The following is a 23,199-nucleotide window of genomic DNA, read 5'->3' on the forward strand; positions in this document are numbered from 1 at the left end:
GGCAACCAGGAAGTCATGAGGAACAGTGTCAAATGGTTTGCACAAGTTCAGGTAGTTAACATCAGCTGCTCTTCCTCTATTCACTGATGCCATAGTTCTATCACAAAAGGCCACTAAGTTTGTCAGACGTGACTTGCCTTCGGTGAAGCCACTTTGGTTATCACCAATCATCTTTATTTTCTATGAGCCATAGAAAGGCCTTCAGGAGGACCTACTCCATGATCTTGCCAGGCACAGAGGTTATGTTTTCCCTCTCCCAGTCAGTAGGAACTTCACAGACCACCATGATCTTTCAAATATGATGGACAGCAGCTTGGCAGCTTCATCCACCAAATCCTCATGGATGGATCTCAGTGTCCCATGGACTTGTGCACCTTCAGGTTCTTTAAATAGTCTTGAACATGATCCTCATTAACAACAGGCAAATCTTCCTTCTTCCAGTTCTTACCTCTGCTTCCTGCAACTTTGGCTTGTTTGAAACTTGTTTGGAGAGTACTCCTCTCTGTAATCCACCCCACTGCCATAAAGCCTAGCAAGTCTTAGTTAACTCCCTGAAGTGAGAAACTCAGAATGAACAAACATTGTTCAGCCAGTTTCACCTACTTGAGTTAAAGCTCAACTGCCCTTTGCTATCAAGACTAGCATGGGACAAGGGGAAGTGCAAAAACAATTGCTGCAGCACTTCATAAGTACATGGAACTGAAGTCTACATAGATTTATTAATTATCACTTTTCAGAGTTTCAGCAGAAATATCTAGGAAGCAAGCTCTTTTTACTATCTTTTCCCATTTCAAATTCCAGAAATTGAGTTTTCTAATGATAGCAAGGTCTTAAATCAGTTTTATAAGGGCAAGCTACTTAAGACTGATGAAGTTTCACGAAGTGCTCTTTGTGTAGCTTAGCTGTCATTACCTGCCCTTTGTAGATCTGTCTCCCAAACAGACCTGTATGCTGTTAATGCAGCTGCAGGAAGACTAGCAGTTAGGAGAAGAAAAATTCCCTGGAGAACTCATGTACTCTACTTCTTTAGGAATTTCTAGAGGCACACTGGGCAAGTCTCTACCCTGTCCTGTTGCACAGAGGTTTCATAAAAAGGCATGACATGCTGTAGCTTCTGCATAGACAACAAACCCTTCTGGTTTTCCAGTAGTTTGGAAAACTCAAAAACCCGTGGCAAGTTGTAACCTCCAACTCAGCTTCTGGATGAACACATTTACACCCACATTCATTAACCGTCTGAAGACCTCATTCCAAAAGGTTTTATGCATGGGGGACAACATTGCAATTACAGAATTTAAGAAATGAACAAAAGTTAAGCTGCATTTCAAAGCATAAGTGCATTTTTACACACTACCTATGTTGTCTAGATTCCCTGTAATGCATCATCATTCAACACCGCTAGGAAATCAGGTTTCACTAGAATCACTAGAATATAACATACTTGCAGGGATTTTTGCTTTTTTCTTTCACTGTGATGGCATTTAAAGAACTTAGGACCAGGGCCCTTTGATTAAGGGGCAGAGAAAAGAAAGGTAGGTAAGGTAGGAATTCAGTCTTAAGAAATCAGCAGTCTTAAATATGCTCTGAGTTTCAGCAACAAGAGCCCGTACTAAGCCCGCACTGACCTGGTCAAACAGCTGTTTGCCTGTAGTGTTTGGCTGGATGGCAAACTCCAGCTCTGCATCCACAGTAACAACTCGAACATTGATCTATGGAGAAAAACAGAAAGCACTGTTTAAGGTACAATGAAAGCTGTTTCCCAGTGTGAATACAATACTTCATACGCAACGCCGTCTCCATTTTTTGGATACACTAACGTAACCCTTATATTCTACACATTTAAGCCCCAGTTATATTGTTGTTATCACACCAAACTTAATTGGAGTACTGACTCTGATGGTCTTATTGGATTGTTCTGCAGGTTTTCCTATTCAACACAGAACTGGATTCTGCTACAGTTTAAGTGAGGGAGCATTCTATAGTTGCCAATCTCCAGGTTTAAAATCCCCTAGAATAAGGGTTTCTGCAAAGCATGCAACATAGCTGCCTACAGGACATCTCTTTGATTACAAAAGGTTCTAATGACTAAATTGAATTTAAGACTTATAATTTAACTTCCATTTAAATTAGCACCCAAATTAATCTGAGATTTTAAAGGCAAAAGGCTTCAGATTATTCTTATGAAGCAATAACCTGATAAACATTCATTCTTCAAATCATAAAAAACTACTCAGCACAATAACAGCAGATACTGACTGATAACATAGGGCAGGAGCTCGTTAACAGCTAACATTAGTGAAGAAACACTTCAACCAGATTTGTTGCAATGACAGGAGTGCAAGACAGAGGTTAGCATTGTATGCAGAAGGCAAGTGTTTAACTAATGACTAGAAAAGTCCATTAGCATTTAATCAGGATACAAAGCAACAACAAAGCTTGCAGGGAACAGCATAAGAAGCAGTAAGATAAAGGGAAATCAAGGAAGGATTACCTCCAACTCTTCCACTACAGCAGGCTATTACCACTTGCAGTATTATATCACATTTCAGAAAGAAGGAAGCAGGACAACAAATCAAATTGATAAAAACCCAAACTCAGACAATCAAGTAAGATTTGTAGCACAGATTTTAAAAAAGAGAATCATACAACAGTTTGGGTTGGAAGGGACCTTCAAGATGATCCGGTTGCAACCCCCTGCTGTAGGCAGCAACACCTCCCTCTAGACCAGGCTGCTCAGAGCTCTATCAAGCCTGGCCCTGAGTGCTTCCAGGGAGAGGGCATCCACAGCCTCTGGGTAACCTGTTCCAGTGTCTCACCACCCGCACTGAAAGCACGTCTTCCTTGTACCTAGTCTAAATCTACCCTCTTCCAGTATAAAACCATTTCTCCTTGTCTTGTCATTACATGCCCTCCCCCCAGCCCTCCTGTAGGCCCCAGACAAAATGCAAATTACACAGCATTTTAAAAACATCATGTTGCAGACCCGGAGATCCTGCTACAGCTAGCACCGACTGCAGAGATGTGTGTGAAGGAACAACAGGAAGCAGTGGAATAGGAATTGAATCACTCACTATAAAAGCTGGATGCTGCAGCAGCATCTAGCCATTTAATTATATACATTTAAACTCTAGAATAAATGTCAAGTAAAAGAATGTGTTACAATTAACTGTAGCACTTGGAGTATGCTCACGGCTTTCTTCCTGCAGCTTAAACAAAAGTTTCTCAAACAGTATAACAAGGTGAGATAAATTCTGGAGGACAGGAAGACTGCAATTCGAAGCTGCAACCTTAAAAAGCTCCTGCTGCTTAATCCCTCTCAGCAATAAATCCCTAATCATATTCTAATCCCTTTTTACCCCCCCTCAAGAAAACATATGCTGATAATCTGCTGTTTTGCATTGTGCAAATTATTTGCACTTCTGGCTGAAACGCCACAGCGGGTGCAAAATAAGTATCACTTTACAAGTTAAGTAAATGTAAAGGATGTGCTTCTCAATACAGTAAAGGCACAGGATGTTGGTCAAGCACTGAATTCCCATCAGTATCGGGACACCCATCTTTATCTCCTTAGTGGAGATCTGCTAATTAAAAACAAGCAAAACCCATGAAACGTGATGCTTCAGTGTTAAGACCAAAAACTGAAGTCCCTTGCTTTGTGCTTCAGCTGTTGGCCGTAAGCACAGAGGAACGTGACCGCTTGCTTATCTAAGAGCTCCCAAAAACATTTGGGGTGGCAGTAAAGGTTTATTTCTGTGTTCTCAGAAGGGCTCAGTGATCAGCAGGATAGAGAGGAATTCCCTGGTGTGTTATCTGACAAGCCCCACACCACACGACAGGCGGACTAAGAGAGAGGACTGCCAGCAGCTGTCATTTCTCTGAACAGACGACTGCTTGGCAAAGTCCTTTAAGTGTCCTTTCTGCTGTATCACATCCTCATGCCTCATCTCCAAACCTCGATTCCAAGAATATAGAGGTTTTAGCAGTATTGCATTGCATGTTCTATAAGCACTCCATGCAAGCTTTTAGCCACAGAAGCAGGTAACGAAACAGGCAGTCAGAGCTTAATCCACCTGAAGCCCTGGTTCAGGCACTCTGGGAAAGCTTCACTGTCTGCCAAGCCGAGAGGGCTTCCATGTGGCATATGGTTCAGATCATATGAAACTCCCTGTGGCACCATGACTTCCACATGAAATGTGTTTTTAAATGCACAGTATGTACTTAAATTCCTAGACAGAAAGATTCAGCTCCCTAATCCATAGGCTTATGCTGTAAAAATTGGAGTAAAAATTAAAAAGCTTAAAATGAAAGAAAAATGTGGCCTTAGAAACCTTGTTAGCAAATAATATCAAAGCACGGCAGGACACAAGGTTTTCATCCTTCCGTCTCAGGAAGCACGAGATTGCTAACAAATCTGATTTTTTCCTGCACAGAGGAAAAAATACACAGTTGCCAACACAATGCCATTTGCATTAAAAGGAAAAAAAAAAGCTCTGTGAATCACAAAGACAACAGAAACCAAAGAACTCATTCTACCAAACACTAATTCCACAAATTCACATCGCTCAGTGTAGAACAATGACATTATCTACATTTCCAGCAGGGACGGAAAAGTAGAAATAAATAAAAGACTGAACTGGAGAGAACCTCAGAGCAGACTTGAAATAATCTTAACACTATGGAAAGTTCCTGCACTGCAAGTTAGGAAAGATCCCATCCTAACTGCTGTATCAGTAGTGCCTTCAGGTTTTGCACTTATTTTCCTCGAGACAGTCACTCTTACAATGCTAACTCAGAAATTCAGTCCATGGCAGACTGCAGTCTTTCAGTGACTGTGCACCTGAAAAATAGATTCAGAAAACGCTGTCTCTTAAGGAGGCAACATGTAGCCAAACACAACAAATAGATAGTGGCAGCATCTTCTCTGTGCAAGAGCTAGGACCTAGATAAAAGCCCAAGGTGATGCTGCCTCTTCAAACCTTCTCTCTGTCAGATAAGCAGCCCCCAGGTGTGTTGGGCACTGAATGCACAGGTAAATTTTTGTCTGACTCGTGGGCTTGTTGGTCCAGAATCTGTCTCTGGTCGCAGCCAACGTGCTGTCTTTGGAGTCAACCACCGAAGGTTAAAAGGAAGGTGAAACAAGGAAGAAAAAAAACCCACATAGTCCATACTCGCAAGCTGCTGTGGGTATTTCACGTACCTATGCACAAAGGAAACCCAATCACCCTTACATTCAGTGGGACAATTTTATTACACAACCAGCCATGAAGTTTTGCAAGTCATTTAAAATGCCATACTATTTATTTCCATAAGATAAAGGGCAGTAAATACCAACCTTTACACACATACATAAGAGAAACCAGCACTTTACATGGTCCATATTATCATTACGCAGCTCAAAATGCCTCTGATAATGGCCAGGAATGTTTTCTTCCTCTTTTCAAAGAGGGATAAAGAGGAGAGTCTCCTAAATAGCAGGTTTGCAGGTGCAAATGCTAGCAAAGTGTCTTTCCAAGTGGCAGCAACAGAGCACTACCATAATGGAAAGACATAAACAGGAATGCCTTCTTTCTTCAGGCACAGTCTGAAAACTTCCTAAGTAAAAAGTACTTACTAAAAAGTAAGTAGCTGGTACACATAAGCAGACCAACCACGTACCAGAGGGGACAAGGGTTTGTTGAAGTGATGCAACTGCACAGCACGTACAGTGAAAAGTGCATACACAGCCCCATTAAAGCTGCTTGCATGTACCCAAACTGTCTGTGTAGCACATGGGTGTGGTGTGCTGAAGGAAGCAGACTCAGCGAAGAACTGAAAGAAACAGTGTAAGAATCACAAGTCAGCTCAGTTTGCATTCTTGCTCTGCAGGTCCACATGCTATTTCTGCTCCTCCACCACACAGACTACTACTGCTGTATTTGCAATAAATGACAAGATTTTTCCCCCGAGTTGCAACGCGTCTGCATGGATGAAATAATGACATTTCAGCCATAGCAACCAGGCCTGTTTATAGATGTGTACAGCCAATAATAGAAAAAGCCATTTCACACAGCAGCTTTAGGAAGGGCACTGAAACTGCTCTCTATTCCTCTGCCTTCAATGTATTAGTGTTCATTGGAAACAGGCTCAACAACAAAAAGAGAACACTGTCAACTCTGTTTGATGACAACTATTGTGCTGCTAACTGAAGGCGTAACTGTAGGCCCTGATGCTGGAAACTATTTGGGGGAAAATACTCATTTTTGTTCAGGGAAGAAACCCTTGAGGCTCCAAGCTCAGCTGTGTCCAGCACCTTCCTCTTGTCACTTTAGGGATACGCATTCTGATCCTTTCAGGGTTGGTCAAGGAGTTGAATGGGGGATGTGTGGTGGAGTGCAGGGAGTAACAAAATGCACTTAAGAATTCTCACTGTTTCTGGAAGATGGAGCACACAGGTCTACAACCAGCAGCCAGGGGAAAACTGTTTAGAAGGACAGAGCTAGAATTCCCACTACTTTGAGACATGGTTATGTGTGTTACACATAGAAAAGTAAGGACAGAAAAGAGACGGACGAGGGTGATGAACAAATTACAGGTTTGCAAACAACAGGCTGTTTGCCCACAACCAGCAGGACTGGAGACAAGGATATGGTCTGTTATAATCCCCAGGAAAAAATAAATCACATTTCCTGGTGTGATGCTATTACATAGTAAGAAAAAATTGCATTCTTGAGTGCATTGGTCACTGGAAGTGTTACAGAAGGTGACTACTCTTTTCTGCTTAGATGATGACTTGCCAGCTGGAATTTTGTCATCCAAATTCAAATGCTTCTTTTGAAAGGGAACAAGTTAGTCAGGGAAAGTTGGCATTAAACTGCAGATCAGTTTTTCTCCTGAACGATAAAAAACTGGATTTGATTTGCTAGCACGCCACTGATCTCTTTAAATTTGAGATTGTTTTTTTCTCCCCTGAAGCATTTGTAAAGACAACAGCAATTTCTAAACCCAAAAGGAGGTGAAAACACACACACAAAGCCCACAGCAAGAAAAAGAAAAAACAAAACAAGAACAAAGCATCCAACCTCAGGCCCTCTTATTTTGCAGATAGGATAATAGGAAAAACAGTGAGTGGTAAGATATTGGGATACTATACATCCACTTCCACGCAGCCTTCAGAAACACAGACTGAATGCACCCTGCCCAATTACAGGTTTCTATGATTTGGAGGATCTCCAGAGCAGGATGCTCAGAAAGCTGAAATTAGAAGGTAAGCTACAAACCTGCAATTTTTCTTCTGGGGGACGGAGATAGAACCTGATTCCTCTGAGAAAAGAGCCATACAGCACAACAAAACAAGGCCTTCAATATGACCCACATGCTCATCCCTGTCTTTTGTGTGGGAATCCTTTCCATGCTACATGCCCAAGACCCAGTATTTCAGAGAGGGCAGCAACAGCACAGCAAAACAACCCTGAGCATTTTCTTCCACACTGCTGAGCACAGTTTGCTAACAAGAGAGAAAACAGCCTCATCGGCTCACAGAACACGAACAGGAGACTGCTTCATGGGCATCCACCTGACCAAGCAGCAAGCTCATTGTCCCAATTTAGCAGACCAGTTTCTCAGCATACCACGTTAAATTGAGAAGACCTGACTGCAAACAAAAGGACGTGCTCCCTTCAGGTCTTATTGTGTTAAACACTGCTTCCTCATGGCAAATAAATGGGAACATTAAGTCACGTTCCACAGGAATTCCTCTGAGTTTATGAAGCAGAGTTAGATACCACTGCATTTGCAACAGGTGAGATTAGAGTTGAATAGGCTGCTCTTTGTTCCTTAAAAACTTGCTCACCTTCCCATGACGGGAGGAAATACCACAGAAGGTAAACAGACTGGCGTGTAACAGCCTAAAAAGCCAGCAGTTAGTTTCAGATTGTCCAGCATAGTTGTCAGCCTTATCTATTAGTCAATTTCAATGCTTGTACAATCGTAACTTTTTAATGTAGTAATCTTCAGTCTTTGTGGACCAATAACTGTGCCGTCCACAATTAAATGAAGTTTCTTACATTTACTCAAGGCAATGGGAGTCCAGGTACTTGCAGCTTTCACGTAAGGTAAAAAGCAAACAAACAAAAGCCCCAAAACCACAAGCTTCTAACAACATTCGTGACAGCTTTTCCTCAAGAGAGTAGAAATTTGAAGTGAAGCCAAGAATAACACTGTCATAAAATCTCAAAGCCAAAGACTCTTATGGATCTCATGCATGAGGAAAGGCTGAGACATCTAGGACTCTTCTGTCTGGAGAAGACAGAGTGTATCTCATGACTTTATAAACATGTCAAGTGCGGGAGTCAAATCGATAGGGATGAACTCTTCACTGGTGAGCAGCAACAGAACAAGGGGCAACAGGCACAAACAGGAACACAGGCAGTTCTATTTAACACGTGGAAGAAATCCTTTACTGTCAGAGTGGTGGAGCACCAAAACAAGTTGAGAGAGGTTGTGGAGTCTCCTTCTGCAGAGATATTCAAGATCCATCCGGATGCCTACCTGTGTGACCTCTTGTAGGGTACCTGCTTTAGCAGCAGAGACTTGATTTTGAGAGGTCCTTTCCAACCCCTAAAGTGTTTTGATTCTGTGATGAAGGCTGGGAAGCACTTCATGTGGGTAGGAAGGACTACTCAGATCCAGAAATTCCAGTTTTAACAAAGCAGGCTGAAATTTCAAATCAAACTCCCTTTTCCCCCCAAAGCATCCACAAATAGATCAGAAGAAAGCCGATCTATTAAGGTTTGGTTTTGCACTAAGGTCACTTGGCTCTTCCTTGTGAGACAGCACAAAACCTTACATGCAGTTAAACATGAAGATAACCCCAGACCGCAAATTCAAACTTACTTAGCCTACATACGTAAAAGATGCATACTAAATCTTATAACTATTAAAGTTACTTTAACCAGAGCCTGATATCTTCTACCAGTATATAATAAAACTGCTTAGAAGGCATTTATGTGAAAAGCTGAGCAGCAATCATTGCTGCATTTCACTTCTTTATCTAAGGTCAAGCAGTAACACCCTGCATGCCAGATCATGAGCATTTCATGCAGGCGTGGGAAGCATGCATAACCCCGTATCTTTAACTGTCCTCGCTCTTAAGCGAGTAGATCTCAGCTGCAGACATCCAGCAGTCTTCTCTGACCTTTGGTCAGCTCTGTTCAGGTAGCATAATCTCTTCAGTGAAAGAAGAAAGCCAAGAGAATGCTCCTCCCAGAGAAATAAAAATAAGATAATAATTAGAAGAAAACAAAAAGCTACTTTCTTCACCAGCCCAAAGGTCTCCCTCAACTCTTCGTTAACAAACAAGCTTCCCCCACTGTCTCCAGTCTAGGGGGCATCCCTAGGTTCTAAAAACTACATTGCTTTATGTTTTCTAAGTCTGAGCCCTTCAGTAATCCTTCTGTTATAGAGCTCAGAGGTCCCTCACATACAACATTTGATCTTACTTTCTCTGCTGCTCCAGATGGTTTACTCTCAAGGCAGACCAAGTTAGGAAATAGCAGGAGGGTTTAAGCTGCTTCTTCAGAAAGAAAAAACGACCTTTAGAGACTCCCTAATGCTGTACAATGGGAATATCTGTGTTCAAGCACAGAACACACAACCAGTGACAGTAGACTTAGCAGGGGTCTGCTGCTTGGATGAGCCAGCTGCCCTCAATGAGCATTAGGACAGATTTAAGAACACAGACTGCAGCAACAATTGGTCCTTTGTTCCTGAAGGATAAACACAGAGGGAAGCTGGAGGCCACTGGATCCAACTCCTTCATACGTAGTCTGTTTTGTCATTACAACCATTGCATTCAATTAAACATAATGAAGGTGCAAGACTAAGGCCTTACACATGACTTTTATAGAAGACCTCACAACCACTCCTCAAATAAACTTCATCTCACAAAGTCAGTGAGTTCAGAACGAACCATCCAGCCGGTCTTCTGTCACAAATATCAACGTGGGGCCATGTGCAGATAATATTGAGGGTGAAGCTCCCAAGTTTTACAGTCTTTAAAAGCAACTTGGCTACCATAACTATTAGAGACGTTAACTACGTAAATTAATGTGATCCTCCTGCAGTCCTCACAGAAGAAAAATACCTGAGTATCCCATGCTACAGATCCAAAACACAAACACCATTATCTATGCATGCCATTTCATTTGGAAACAAGAGGGCAACAACTTGCACAGCAGCGGAGCTTCACAGTACAAACATGCAACAAAGAGAAGCAGGGTCTGAAGACATGAATCATCAAACAAAAAGCTGCAATGGCCTCAGAGCTTTCCATTGATCTAAGCACCAGTACTGGTCCCTTTTATTCCAGTGCTTATGCAAAGGCATAGGTTCTAGGAAATAGTCTGCACACATACACAAAACATTTCTGGAGAGTCAAAAATTCAATGTTCACCTTGGGACTACACAACAGTGCAACCTGACAGCTCACAGCAATTTTTCAACAGACCCATGATGAGCAGTATTAGCACAAGATGCAATGATTGTACTTCTGAGGTGGAAGAAAGGCACACCAGATTGGAGCAGAATGGGCTATGTAAACACAAGGAAAGACCATGATTTACTCTCAGGATTATGCTGAGAGTTTGCAATCAAGAACCAATGGTTGAAGAGCCATTTTCAACAACTGCACTCCTTCCAGATGTAGACATCACAGAAGACAAGGCAGTATTTTGCATCAGACATGAACTAGATGAAGTCTGCATGGAAATTATTCTGTGCAAGGATGAACTGAACTGGTAAGGATTTCAGTTTGAAAGAAAGTTAACCGCAACTAGGACATAAGAGCATGTAAAGTCATGGGTGATGTGAGCAGAGCAGACAAGGAGCAAGCATTCATTGCCCTTAACAACAGAATAAACAGGGCATCAAAACTGGTCAGTTCTAAGCAAGAGAAAGTAATTCTTCAAACAGTTCTGTAGCAAGGAGTTTTGTAGATAACTTTTCAACACTGTGAAGGTTATCTAGGACGGCCTCATTATGGCACACTCTGGATGCACAAGTTCACATGTTTTCAAGGGGAGGCTGGACGAGTCCACAGAAATCCACTTAGTAACTCATTATATAGGAACTCCCAGCCTCCAGTACCTCGGCAGCTCACAGGAAGGCAATGGTGCATATCTTTCAAATGCTCTTCCTTAGGCATCAGCTTTTGGCCAACAGCAGAAGTATAGCATTTGGCTGGAGGGCCTTTCCCCTTGGCCTTTCCCCACATTCTTGAAGAGATGAAGGTGGAGGAAAGAACATAAACTGCATTTACTTAAGGAGAAATAGCAGCGTAATGTCACGTAAGTCTAGTTAATGATGTATGTTCATTCTGCATTCCACTTATGAATCCATTTGTCAAAGAGGGACTTATAGATTTGATGCCCCACCCTTCTGTTTTACCTGTTCTGTAATCAGGTCCTTTAATTTTATCTCATGGACTTCGATGGAACACATCACGTGGCATTTGCAAAATTTATGAGCAGGATTATATGATGTGATCACCTGCGATAGCATGACAGCCTGATCTACATCCATTCCACTGCAGTGCCTATACTTTCCAACAAGGTACTTCAAACAGTATGCAACAGGTACTATTTGCTCCCAGATAAAGGTAGGTCATTGCAAGTCCCAGAACGTCAGCTAATCACAGAGATTCTCATGACATTATGGGTAGTATAGGAAAAACTATTGGAAAGATTAGCAAAATATTCCTTTTCTGACCACTAAAACAACTTGAGGACTTCTGAGATAAAACTTCACAGGTCCTCCAATACTGAAGCAACAAGTACAGCAATTCACAAAGGGGGCAAAAAAACCTAACCCTGGAAACTTTGCCTGCAAGCCTGCATCAGTTTCTAAAGGGAAAAGCTGTTTTCTCCCACTCTGAGTTCACTGTCCATCAGCCATGGAAACCCTGCCAATTTACACGTTTCAATCATCAGGATAATTGTATCATCACCTGTCTCTACAAAGATAAAATAACGTTAAGCCAGCTAAGCTTTCACAATTAAAGTATATTCTCTGTAATTTAAAGAATAACTTTGGCTCCCACAAAGAGCTCTGAAACCAAGATCCTAAGCAAAGTATTTTACATCCTCTACTAGGTGAGTCAGGCAAAATCCAGGCACTCCAGTACAAAGCGTGAGATTCTTTAATCCCCATTTCTTCACTTAGTAGGCAGCCTGTAGATCTGCTCTATGCTCCTGCAGAATGCTGGTCTCTTGCCAGAACTGAGAAGCACTGCTCAGCTGAAGATTAACCTGCAGGATGTGCACCTACTCATATCCCTAGAGAAGCCTCTCACACACATCCCACATCAAGGATTAATGGCAACAGTGAATCTGGACATTTCCATGCAGGAAAAAAAAAAAAAATCAAGAAAAGGATGGTGGTAGTGGTATCTTTTGCTTTATGCAATAGCTAGAGCACTTGCTCATGGAAGTCAAAGGGAGAATCAATTGCCACATGAGATAATCCTCCCACGTGGCGATTCCACACAAATCTCAAAACTAGCAAAGGTTACAAAAGTTGTATAAGGAGTCCCAGCACCTCTTCCACAGAACCTACCCAACAGGTAGCCAAACACAACAGCCATTGCTATCAAGAAACAGTTTCTGCTCCTTACTCAGAAGTTGAGAGTCCTGGATTTTAACTCAGGATTTTTATTTTAATTGACAGCCGACAGTGTCAGGTGCTCATCAATCCCAGCTGAGCACACGCTACCCACACTCTCCAAGTTGAAGGTAGATAACTCATCAAGACACTATAAAGCAGGGGCTAGAAACAAAATTGGGATCTTAACAAACAACCAGAGTAAAGGCAATGTAGTTAGCTGTAATACCAAGCTAAGCCTTCTTTATGGATTCAAATGGCAATGATTTTTTTCCTCTTCCTGGAAGGAAAAAGTGCTGTCTGCTGCTCAGTAAAAACCTGAGACTTCGGTTGCTTCCGTGGAGAAGTATTTCTCAGCTCACAGACAAAGTATTACCTAATGCTGAAACCAGGTTTCAAAAACAACCACACAGCACAGCCAAGATATATTACTTAACAGCATGTATTGTGGTTCAATGATCTTAGGCAGCACTGCCTTCCTTCAAGGTCAATTGAGTGATTATGGGATTTACACTGCACATAAAGCTCTTTGGACACAGCGTACCAAACAAGAACAACACTGATGCAGGAACCTTCAGTGGTCATCAAGAAGAATTACTCTCAAAAAGCCCTGACATACCGCTGATTTTTTCATTTCTTTATTTTTGTGACCAGAGGAAGATCACACAGGCGGAAGTCAAACAGGAAGGCTTATCTCCACCCTCTGCCCTTTAAGAAGGCTAAGAAATTCTTTAAGTAGTGACTAACACTAACAGTTAACACTTGATTTCTCTAATGCAGCTAACAAGAACAGACTGACCTCAGGAACGCTTATTCAGCTCATACAGCAATTTGGATTCTGGCACAATTGTGAGCTCATTCTCTTCTAACTTTAACCATTTGTGGACTACTCCCTTTATTTACTATTAATAGAACCCTTCAACTTCCTTTTGAAGCCTTCAGTGAGACTTGCACACTTGGTTGATATTAACTTCCTTCCATTTTGCAGCAGAGTATGCACTCTTGGTAGCAAGTGCGCTAAATATATCATCTGATGTATTCCATTTTTTGCTCACAAGGAAAAAAAATAATCTCATTCCTCCATAAATCTATAGCTATCCATAAGCTATGAGTATGTTAATTATTTATGATTGCTAAAGGTGTTGGGTTTTTTTTTAATTTCAGTCCAGTCATCAAAAGCTGCTGTGAAGAAACTGAAGATAAAAACTATCACATGCAATTACAAGATACAGTTAAGAAGAAATTGGGAAGATCTGGAAAATATTAATGATTATTAGTATTTAGAGTAAATCCCAGTTGCTTAGTATTTAGAGTAAATCCCAGTTGCTATACTTCCATCTCTTCTGGCTGACTTATGACAAGCACTCAATTGTAATGCCATTAGGTGCTCACAGACAGTTAAAGGTTTGGCTAGAAGACTTGCATGCTGTCCTCATGTTCATTTTTAGAATGCATGTATATTCAGTAGCAAACAGGTACGGAGGACTCGTCTAACTACTTGGTGCCAGGTACACACTAGCACATTAATAATAACACAGGACTGGGAAAAGCCTTTTGAGTCATCATTTCCAGCTGCACACTCCTACGAGCAGCAGCACTATATTGTGTCCTTGTCAGACTTTATCTTAAGGGCATTAGGTCTTAGAACACTCCAGGGGGAGGAGAATGCAACCAGAAACTGAACCACCCTGATATTTACAAGTCTCCTTAACTATACATAACTATAAGTCTTGCTTAAAGCAATTCCTCCCTCTCTTTGGCATTTTAATCCTTTGTATTCTAAACTAAACTAGCTCCCTTTCCGTGAGGAGGCTTTCCTCCTCCAGCTATCCCCAAATCCCTCTTCCAGGTTCTGCTTAGGATTTGCATTTTCTGGACAAGGGTAAGAATGACAACCTATCTCCAAGAAAGTTTCTCACTAACACCTTCTATTAATGCTTTCCAGCCAGGAAACACCACAAGTTGCAGATCAATGAACAAGACAGTACCTCCTATCAACAACTAATTCATAGCCTTCTGTCCCATACAGTGAGAGACCTCCTTCCACCACCCCTCCAATTAATGAAATGGGAAGGGGTTTGTTGGGTTTTTTTTTGAGGGGGGGAGGGGTGGCTAACCTCTGTACTTTTATACTTCTTTATATGGTGGCTCTCTATATCAGCAATATCCCACCATGAAAAGGCAGATACCATTGGTATGCTCAGCTTTCTGAGCATAGGCTATTAGTCTACAGAAAGTGGTGCTTTGATATATTCCCACGTTCTCCTTTAGCACCAGAAGTTGTTAGACTGCATTTATTGCTGTCTTCTCTTTTGAAGTGTTATAAAAATGTAGACAAGTATTAAAGGTTCTCATGTGACGCTACACCAAATGTTCTACTGCAAAGCCAACTTCCTTTTTTGTGAGGCTTCCTACCCCCCCTTCAAAATTCTCTCTTAAAGAATAATCCACCTTCAAATAAGTACCACAGAATGCTGATAGGTCAGATCAAATTAACAGGTCTATAGAGCAGAGATCACATTTCCTTCTGTAAGTAACATTCAGCAGTCTGCAGCCCTGTGGCTCTATCTGACAGGCTTCCTATGCTGAAGGATGCAATTCAGCTAAAACACCATCCATGCAATGAGTCAAACAGAAATAGGCTAGTACCATACAGATCAAGGAAAAACAGAGGGAGCACACAGACACCCCAGCAGTGAAAAGCTGTGAGGCTGATCAAGTCGGTTTATTGCACACTTCGCTTGTTCTCAGAAAACAAAACAAGATTTGGACAAGATAACATCTCTTGTGTTTCTTTATGTAACAGCATACCATTCATGAAACTTAATGAACTATCATACAGGCTAGATGAAGTTAAGCTTCTGAACTGTTGGTGAACTTCGAGCTAAAAACACTGACAAGCTGGGAACCAGAAGTTACATATTTACAACTTACCTCAGATCTTGTTACTCTATAACCGTTATACAGGGCAGAAAATCTGTGTTGAATTATAATTTATAAATTGCACTTGCCTTTATTAGCAAAGAACATTTCAAAATTATTTCCTGAAATGTTGCCAAGGTTTATTTTGAGCACTCCAGATATGTGTCTGATACAACAAACAGCGATAAAGCACTGCTACAGAATCTGGCATTCACTTGTCTTCCTAGTACCTCACTAAGGCATGTTATTAAAACACAAAATCACTCATGTTTTACTGCCACTGGACTTACTACGAAAGACTAAATCCCAGTCAGTAAGCTTTCTGTGTGCATATTTTCTGTTAAAACAAAAGCTCTGTATAAAGTTTAACCTTTGTTGTTTTGGGGATAGGTGGAAAGCAACCGCCAATAACTGGGTGGGTTTCTTCTACTTAGAAATAAGAATTGTAAGATGACAACTGACGACCAGCTTGTAAAACCACGTACCTATCAGCATGAGGTCTGCCAAACACTGTATTTACTTACGCCAAGTTGATAAGACACACGTGAACAAGTATAGGTAGAACGTATTTAATACTCATGTATTTGACCTATCATCCCCTAAGAGTTCATTCTATCAGCTCCCACACACACCAAAGGCACTTATCATGCTCCTTCTGAGCACAGTTCTGCTCTGGAACAACAGCTTCACACCCATTCCCGCCTTACCCTGCAAACTGATAGGAATCCTATTTAGCTGCATTAAGAACAAATGAGCAGGATTTGAAGGATCCAAATACACTGCCTCAGCCTGAAGCAGTCAAAGTGTTTCATTAAAAAAAAAAAAAGCTTTCACAAAATCCTCCTTGTCTGCATCCACTAAGGTGGCAGTCAGCCCCACTGAATGGGGGCCTGAGTGCAGATTGCAAAAAGAAGTGCTTATACCACACAAACTCTCGATAAAGAGTCTTCTCCATAAACCCTGGACAGTAGGTCACGTCTCAGAAAACATTACAGCATGGCTGTCCTTCCCCAAAGAGATTAAGAGATTTTTTTCCCCCCACACCTACTCATGGCTTCCAGTATCAGCTCCTGTTGTTTAAATATAACCAGTGAGGATGAAGATCTAGCACTTCTTCAAAGAATTGAGTACTTTTTGTTTGGTTGGTTCGTAAGTTTACAGAAACTGTCATGTAAGTTAACGTAAGCACTCCTTAACTAAGTTAAATTTAACGCTACAGTGGCAAAATATCCACTGCTTATTACCCTAAGGATAAGCTGGCTTAGTCCCCTTCCAAAGGGTGTAGCTAATAATCTTGAAAGTTCTTCACTGTGCCGTGTTTTAAACACTGCCTCGGTTGGAAACAGTCAGCAACAATCCGCTCTGGTTATGCTCTTCAGAGCTCCAGAGCCGTCTGCTCCACTGAGCGCAGGCAGCTCTGCAGCAGCCAGCTCCTCAAGGGAATTACCGTTTCTAACTGCCAGGGTGGCAGCGGATTTCAAAGCAAAACAATCCAAAAACAACAACAAAAAATAAAACAGCCAATCAGACCACGAGCGAACCGACGCAAGAGGGGGCTCGGAGGGGAAGAAAAAAAAAAGAAAGAAAGAGAGAAACGTTTGAAGGTAGGCAAGTCTGTTCAACTGAAAAACAAAACAAAATAACAAAAAAAAAGAAAGAAAGAAAGAAAGAAAGCAAAAAGCAGTAACGCTTTTTTGAAGACTGTTATTGTCTACCCGGCAGTAGTCCCAGCGGTAGCGCTGTGGGGAACGGTACCACGAGTCCCTGGGACGCAGTTTTTTTTAATCACAGAGACAGGAAACGAGGAGCTGTCATTAAGCGTTCACAAATACCAAGTGAGAGCCGGCTCAGCTCAGCCGGCGCAGCTCGGCCGGTTCACACGACGGGCAGCACCGTAAACCCTCCCTCTGTGCGCCCGGCTCCCTCCCGGGCACGGCGGCTCCGGGGCGCGGCCGTCCCTTCCAACCGCCGCCGCCCGGCGAGCAGCCCCGAGTTTCGGCGCGGCTCCCGAGGGCGGATCTCGGTTTGAGCGGATCCTCCGAGCCGCTCCGGCTGCTGCTCCCGCTCTAAGCGGCCGCTCGGGTGGTTCTGTGGGACCGCGCGGCGCTTCCCCGAGCAGAGCTTCGCCCGGGGGGAAGGCGGGACCCCGGCGGGCACCGGGCAGCCCCCGCGCCTCGCTTACCGGCTTCGGCATTTTCAGCGCTGTCTGTGCTTCCCCGGCTCCAGAGAGCAACGCTCATGCAGCAGCTGCCCCGCCTCAGCCGAGCGCCCTGTGAGGAGGAGGAGGAGGAGTGAGAGCCACTCCCGGCCACGGCGACGACACAGCCCGCGAGTGCGGTGCCGTCCGCCCGGCGGCGGTTAAGTACGCAGGTGGGGCCGCGGCGGTGACTCACCCGGCACCGGCCATTCCCCACCGCTCCCCCCCGCGCTCTGTGAGCACGGGGAGGCCTCGCCCAGCGGCCCGGCACGCCGCCGGCAGCGCCTCGACACCCCGCGGAAAGGATCGGGGATCAAGCAAAAGGCACGATTGATTTTTTTATTTTTTGTATTTTGAAGCGCATTTTCAGCATGAAAATAAAAAGTTTGAAAGTCCACCTAGGTCTAGAAACTATAAAGCGCCAAAGCTACCTCAGCTGGCCGTGCTCTTGCATCGAGACCGCAGAAGGCTGTGCAGCCAGCGTACCGACTCATAGACACACAGAGATGACGCACTGTCTGTGCCAGTGCCCCCTGCTCCTCACCCGGCACCCACCGCCATGCTCCTGCACAGCCCTCAGGTGCTTTTCCTGCAGGAGCTGCGAGAACAGATCGTATTTACGTTGTCACGGGCAACGGACCATAGGACACAGGTCTTCCGGTGTGCCGGCAATGGCATGCAGGTGAGCTGTGGGATTAAGGAAACGAGCAGATCCAGGCTGCCGTCTTCTACATCCTCATTTCAAGAAAAGGCATGGGACGGGAAGGGGAAGCTTCAAAAGAAGGTAGCAGCCAGCATACGTCAAGGGTACTGTGGAGACCTTGGAGAATGCCAAGGGATGGTAACAGAAGCACAGCCCTGTGTTTTCCTCTAGATCCTGGATGAGAGATGGTGGTAGGCAATCACTGGTATTGCCACATTCAAGTAAAAGAACTGCCTCTGCTTCGGGTGTGAGAGAAGGGAGGGGAGCAGAGACTGGCAGAATTCACAGCTATGTTCCCTTCCTGTTGTGTGATCCTAGGAAGCAGGAGAAAGCTTTGCCCTCAAAACTGAGCCGTGTGTGCAGCAGCTTGCAGCAGCAGGTGAGAAGGAGCCATCAGAGCTAAATGGTTTCTGAGAAAGAGAAAACATTTCTGGGGAAGTGCTACAGCCTGTTTTCAGATAAAATAATCCCACTGAGATGAACCTTAATCAGATTAATCTAACAACATACAGTTTGTGAGGAGACTTCCTCCTTTAAGCAGTAAGTTTATGGTGGGACATAAAGATGCAAAAAGCATATAGGTATTTTCATACCTTGCTGTTAATACCATATTTTGGCTTGAATGAAAAAAGCATTTTTATTACAGTTACCATTGCTTCCTAACTACAAAGAAGCAGAGGCAAAAGGAATTTAGGTGACTAATAATTAAATGTGGCAACATACAATCTCTAGGTTCCTGTTTGCTACAGCACATAACCCTGTGCCATTCTCCCACAATCCCCTGCAATATATGGGGAAAGATAGATACCTCAATGGTATCCATAACTACCAGCTTACTCAACACTGCTCCACCCAAGCCCAACCAACGAGAACATGTTGAACCTATAGAGGCAGAACTGTCATCTGTGGAAGGAGAAAGAACAATTGTCAGGCTGGAGTGTGCATTACAGACCTTATCCTCCTTTTTGGGCTTTTACCTCATGCAAAGTGTGTTTTCAAACCACCTTGGCTACAGAGCACTGTGAGTTACTAATTTCTCAGTTCAGCAGGGCAGCAAGTTGTCTTTGTTACAGTGAGAAACTCTCTTCTGAGTTCCTGAGGTTCTTCCTTTACCTACTTCCCTCTCCAAATGGATGGGAAGGTATATAATGCTATCCCCTCATTCCATTTTATACAGAAGTCTATTCATCCTTTGCAGATGCAGCAGAGCCAGTCTAGCTCACATCTCCAGAGAAAGGATGAAAACATTCAGTTTTGTTGTTTTCTTGACAGTGTCCTGACGGTCAGTACACTGAATTTTTGGAGCAAGGGCATCACGTGTAATACCAATAAGCACTAAGAATGCTTACAGACTGAATCCCCTCTTGATTTGGGGGTGAAGGAGCATCAGAGCAGGCATAAAATCAACTCTCATCGGGACAGTCTGAGGCAGGAATATGAAAAATCGGATACAAATTTAGGGGCTTCAGAAATTTACACACACACACACACAAAACATTTATATATGATACTTAAATATATAGTTGAATCTAGATATAGGCATTGGCTAAGCAGGAGAAAGCTTTTATAGGCACCCTAACTACAGCATTTTCCCAGAATTGTAGGGGTAGGGAATGGACCTTTAGAGATAGAGTCCAACCCCCCATTTTGTGCCAGACCTCACGATCAAACATAAGACCCAAATCAAAATAAAGAGATTTAAGTTACAGGATTAACAGCCTCTCTGATCCAACACTTGTTCTTAATGTGCTCTATTAAAAGTATAGCATTACTAACAATTTACAGGAATTACTAAAGCAGGGGAGGTGATGAAAGGACCTAGATTGCTCAGCAGGTCAGTAGCAGGACCCAGTTTCTGTTTTCCTCTCTCTAACAGCTCCCGTGCCTTACTGCCCTCTTACCAAACTCTATTTTAAAATCTTCCATCTGCTTTGAGGAGAAAACCAATTTAATTTTGCTGCTCTTCTTGAAATAACGTTTCAACTTGATGTGAAGCATTTATGAATTCAAAGAACTGGACAGAATTTTCTTAAGAAAATCCTACCTTTATAAAATAGTTCTGCTTAACAGATTCAGCGCTAGACACATTTTAGTTAAAATACATTTTCCTCAGCTTGATTATCCTGAAATTGAGAAATTAGGAAGCATGGAGCCTTTTGTCCTAAAAACACCACTCTTGGTTGCTCACACAAAATCAATGGTCTCAGTAAGAGGCAGGTTTGAATTCCTTGTTTCTGAATATAGGAAGAGATATCAAAATTTTTTGCATGGTTGGAAGTCTTGCAGTGTCTCTGGTGATTTGTTTGCAGTTTTACTTCCTGGATTTTTTCTAACTGGAAACACAGAGTGACTTACTTTTGACAACTCACAGGCCATGCATTCAATTTAGCAGGTAAAAGATAGGATACTACACTCTGAGACATTTTGTATAGGTTTAAAATCAAGAGGATTATTTTCTTTGTCAATTCTAAGAGCTGTAGGAGAAGTAATCACATGGTATTACTGACAGTGGCTTCTGTTTCGTTGTGCACGACTGTGAATAGGCAGTTTATTCCCCATTAGAATTCCTGAAATATTGGCATTATAATTCCTGCAGTGTCACACTCCAGGAAGAGCAGCCAAGGATCTGTCGAGTTCCAGTTCTGCTTGAACTGAGAGCTGCTTCCTTACTACCCACACTGAGCCTAATGAAAACCCTACAAATTCAGGTCACAGTAGATGAGCGTTTTCTTTCAAAGCTCTGTTGACATTCTCCAGGTTTCTTCTGTTTCTTTTGAAGGGGATATCCATGGTAAAAGAGCTCAAAGCTTGTTCCTTAAATGAGAAGCTTCTGCCAAGTTCAATTGAAGTGTTTTTCCACTAAGTGTGAGTTTGTGCTAAAAAGTGGTTAGGTGAATTCAGGCCTGGAAATAAATGCTGTTAAATGATCTAATAGTTACATGCTGGAAGACCTTTATCTTTACATTCATTTTGTTTTCCAGCTGCACCCACAATTGTTCCTTGAGGTTACACGATGCTCTGCTTGACCGTTATGGAGTCCTATGGAGACATACTAGATAAAAGCAGATTTAAACATGCATGTGATCAGGCAGGGAAAATCTGTAGTAATGGTCTCTGTAACTGAAATCCACAGTGAATTGTTCATTTTATCAATGAAAATAAATAAACCAGAAAAGAAATGAGAGTTTGCTGAATCTATTGAATGAGAACAACCACATCACAAAGCATTGTTTAAAAAAAATATTAAGTGACAATAGATGTTCGCCATGTACAGGACTTATAAAGATTATTCTACACATGTAAATCCAGCCGTGTTTGTTCAAGACCTGAAGCAAATGGAAACTAGGGGCAACTCAGCTTTTACGTCTCAATATGAAATAATGATCTTAATGCATACGATAAGAAAGGAAAGAGGAAGGGAGTTCCCCCGCACAGGTAATCTCTATTTTACCTTGATATCTTCCTTTGTGCAATTTTATTTGGAGTCTGATTAGAAGCAGAGCTCAGTGCCATGTATTTCAAACACCCCACTGCAAGACTGAATTATTTCTGCAGGGACCAGCTCTTTTTTTCTTTTATAAACATCAAACTAGAGATGTATAAAGACAGTGTTGACAAAAAGAGCAGGTCAAATAATGCTGACCAACTTAGTTCATGTGCTTCCCAAGTGGAACACAGATGTGTGCTTACAGCAGGTGTGAGTAGTACAGGGAGGTGGAGGCAAAATAAAGCACCCACTGGTTGATAGAGAGAAAAAATACGTAGCACTGACCTTTATAGTACTCTCACTGTAAGGACGATGCTGTAGGAATTCAAAAATAAAGTGACAAGCTATTTCAACTTAACTAAGAGTGCCAAAATTCAGAATTTGAGGGCTAAAATAAGCACACAAAATAAAATGTACAAATAATGGATATCAAGTATATTTTCTTTTCCTGTGTTATCATACTGACTCACAGCTTTTAAGATCAGAAGGGCCATATTGTTTGACTTTCAGCGTAAAGTAAGCTGTTGAGTTTCGTTCAGTGATTCTCAAATCAAACCTCTGTTAGACAGGCCTTAAATCTCAGTCTCAAGACTGAGTGGCAGTGATTCCACCACCTTTTCAGTTCTTTCCACAGCAAAGTGCTCTTTCAGTATAAGCTGTGAAGTTGTTTGCATTGACTGGTAATTCTGGTAATTTTTTTTTCTGATTCCACTTTAGATGGTACACTGTGAATAATGCAATTTACAGTTAAATACTGAGCCAAGATAGAACATCCAGCATGGTTCTTGCCTCACCTGTCAGTAATATAAGCTGTATGTTCTATGCCAGCTATCACAGTAAAAGAGGGCTTTTCCCTAATTCAAACATAGGGAATTGCTTGATGTAGAGGTTACTTGGTAAATATCAGATGGCCCATTTTTTCCTGTCTTCCAGATGTTTTCTTCATATTTTGCCAAGTTTCAAATATTTAAATGCTCTGTGCAACAAGACCTTGCTCCCTTTTAATGTTATTGATCAGGATTCCTTTGTAGCGTAAGATTGGTTAGCCTTAATAAGTAATATCAGGGTTGCTGCTTCTTACTGGTATTACATCAGCCTTCCTACTCTGCCTCGCTTGCTTCTTGTAGGAAAGAACATTCCATAGTGACTTGAGAAGCAAAAACTCTTTCTGCTCCCCACTGACTGCAGCTGTCCAAAGGCAATCCAGTCTGCACAGGGGACAACCAATGCAGAATCAGAAATGAATATTCAGCGGAG

General features: G+C 42.3%; 1 protein-coding gene across 1 annotated transcript in view; it reads right to left on the minus strand.

The window, feature by feature from the left end:
* The window catches only part of EZR (ezrin), a 34,297-nt gene extending 16,409 nt beyond the window's left edge, over positions 1–17,888 (minus strand). The window contains exons 1-2 of the mRNA XM_065732710.1: positions 17,738–17,888; positions 1,626–1,709 (exon numbers count right to left, since the gene is read on the minus strand). Of these exons, the coding sequence (XP_065588782.1) occupies positions 1,626–1,709; positions 17,738–17,749 (96 nt within the window). The 5' untranslated portion in view covers positions 17,750–17,888. The remainder of the gene's footprint in view (positions 1–1,625; positions 1,710–17,737) is intronic.
* Positions 17,889–23,199: the final 5,311 nt, after the last annotated feature.

The sequence above is a fragment of the Cyrtonyx montezumae genome, unplaced genomic scaffold (assembly GCF_038088225.1).
Source record: "Cyrtonyx montezumae isolate F1298 unplaced genomic scaffold, pur_monq_1.0 scaffold_0, whole genome shotgun sequence".
Lineage (NCBI taxonomy): Eukaryota > Metazoa > Chordata > Aves > Galliformes > Odontophoridae > Cyrtonyx > Cyrtonyx montezumae.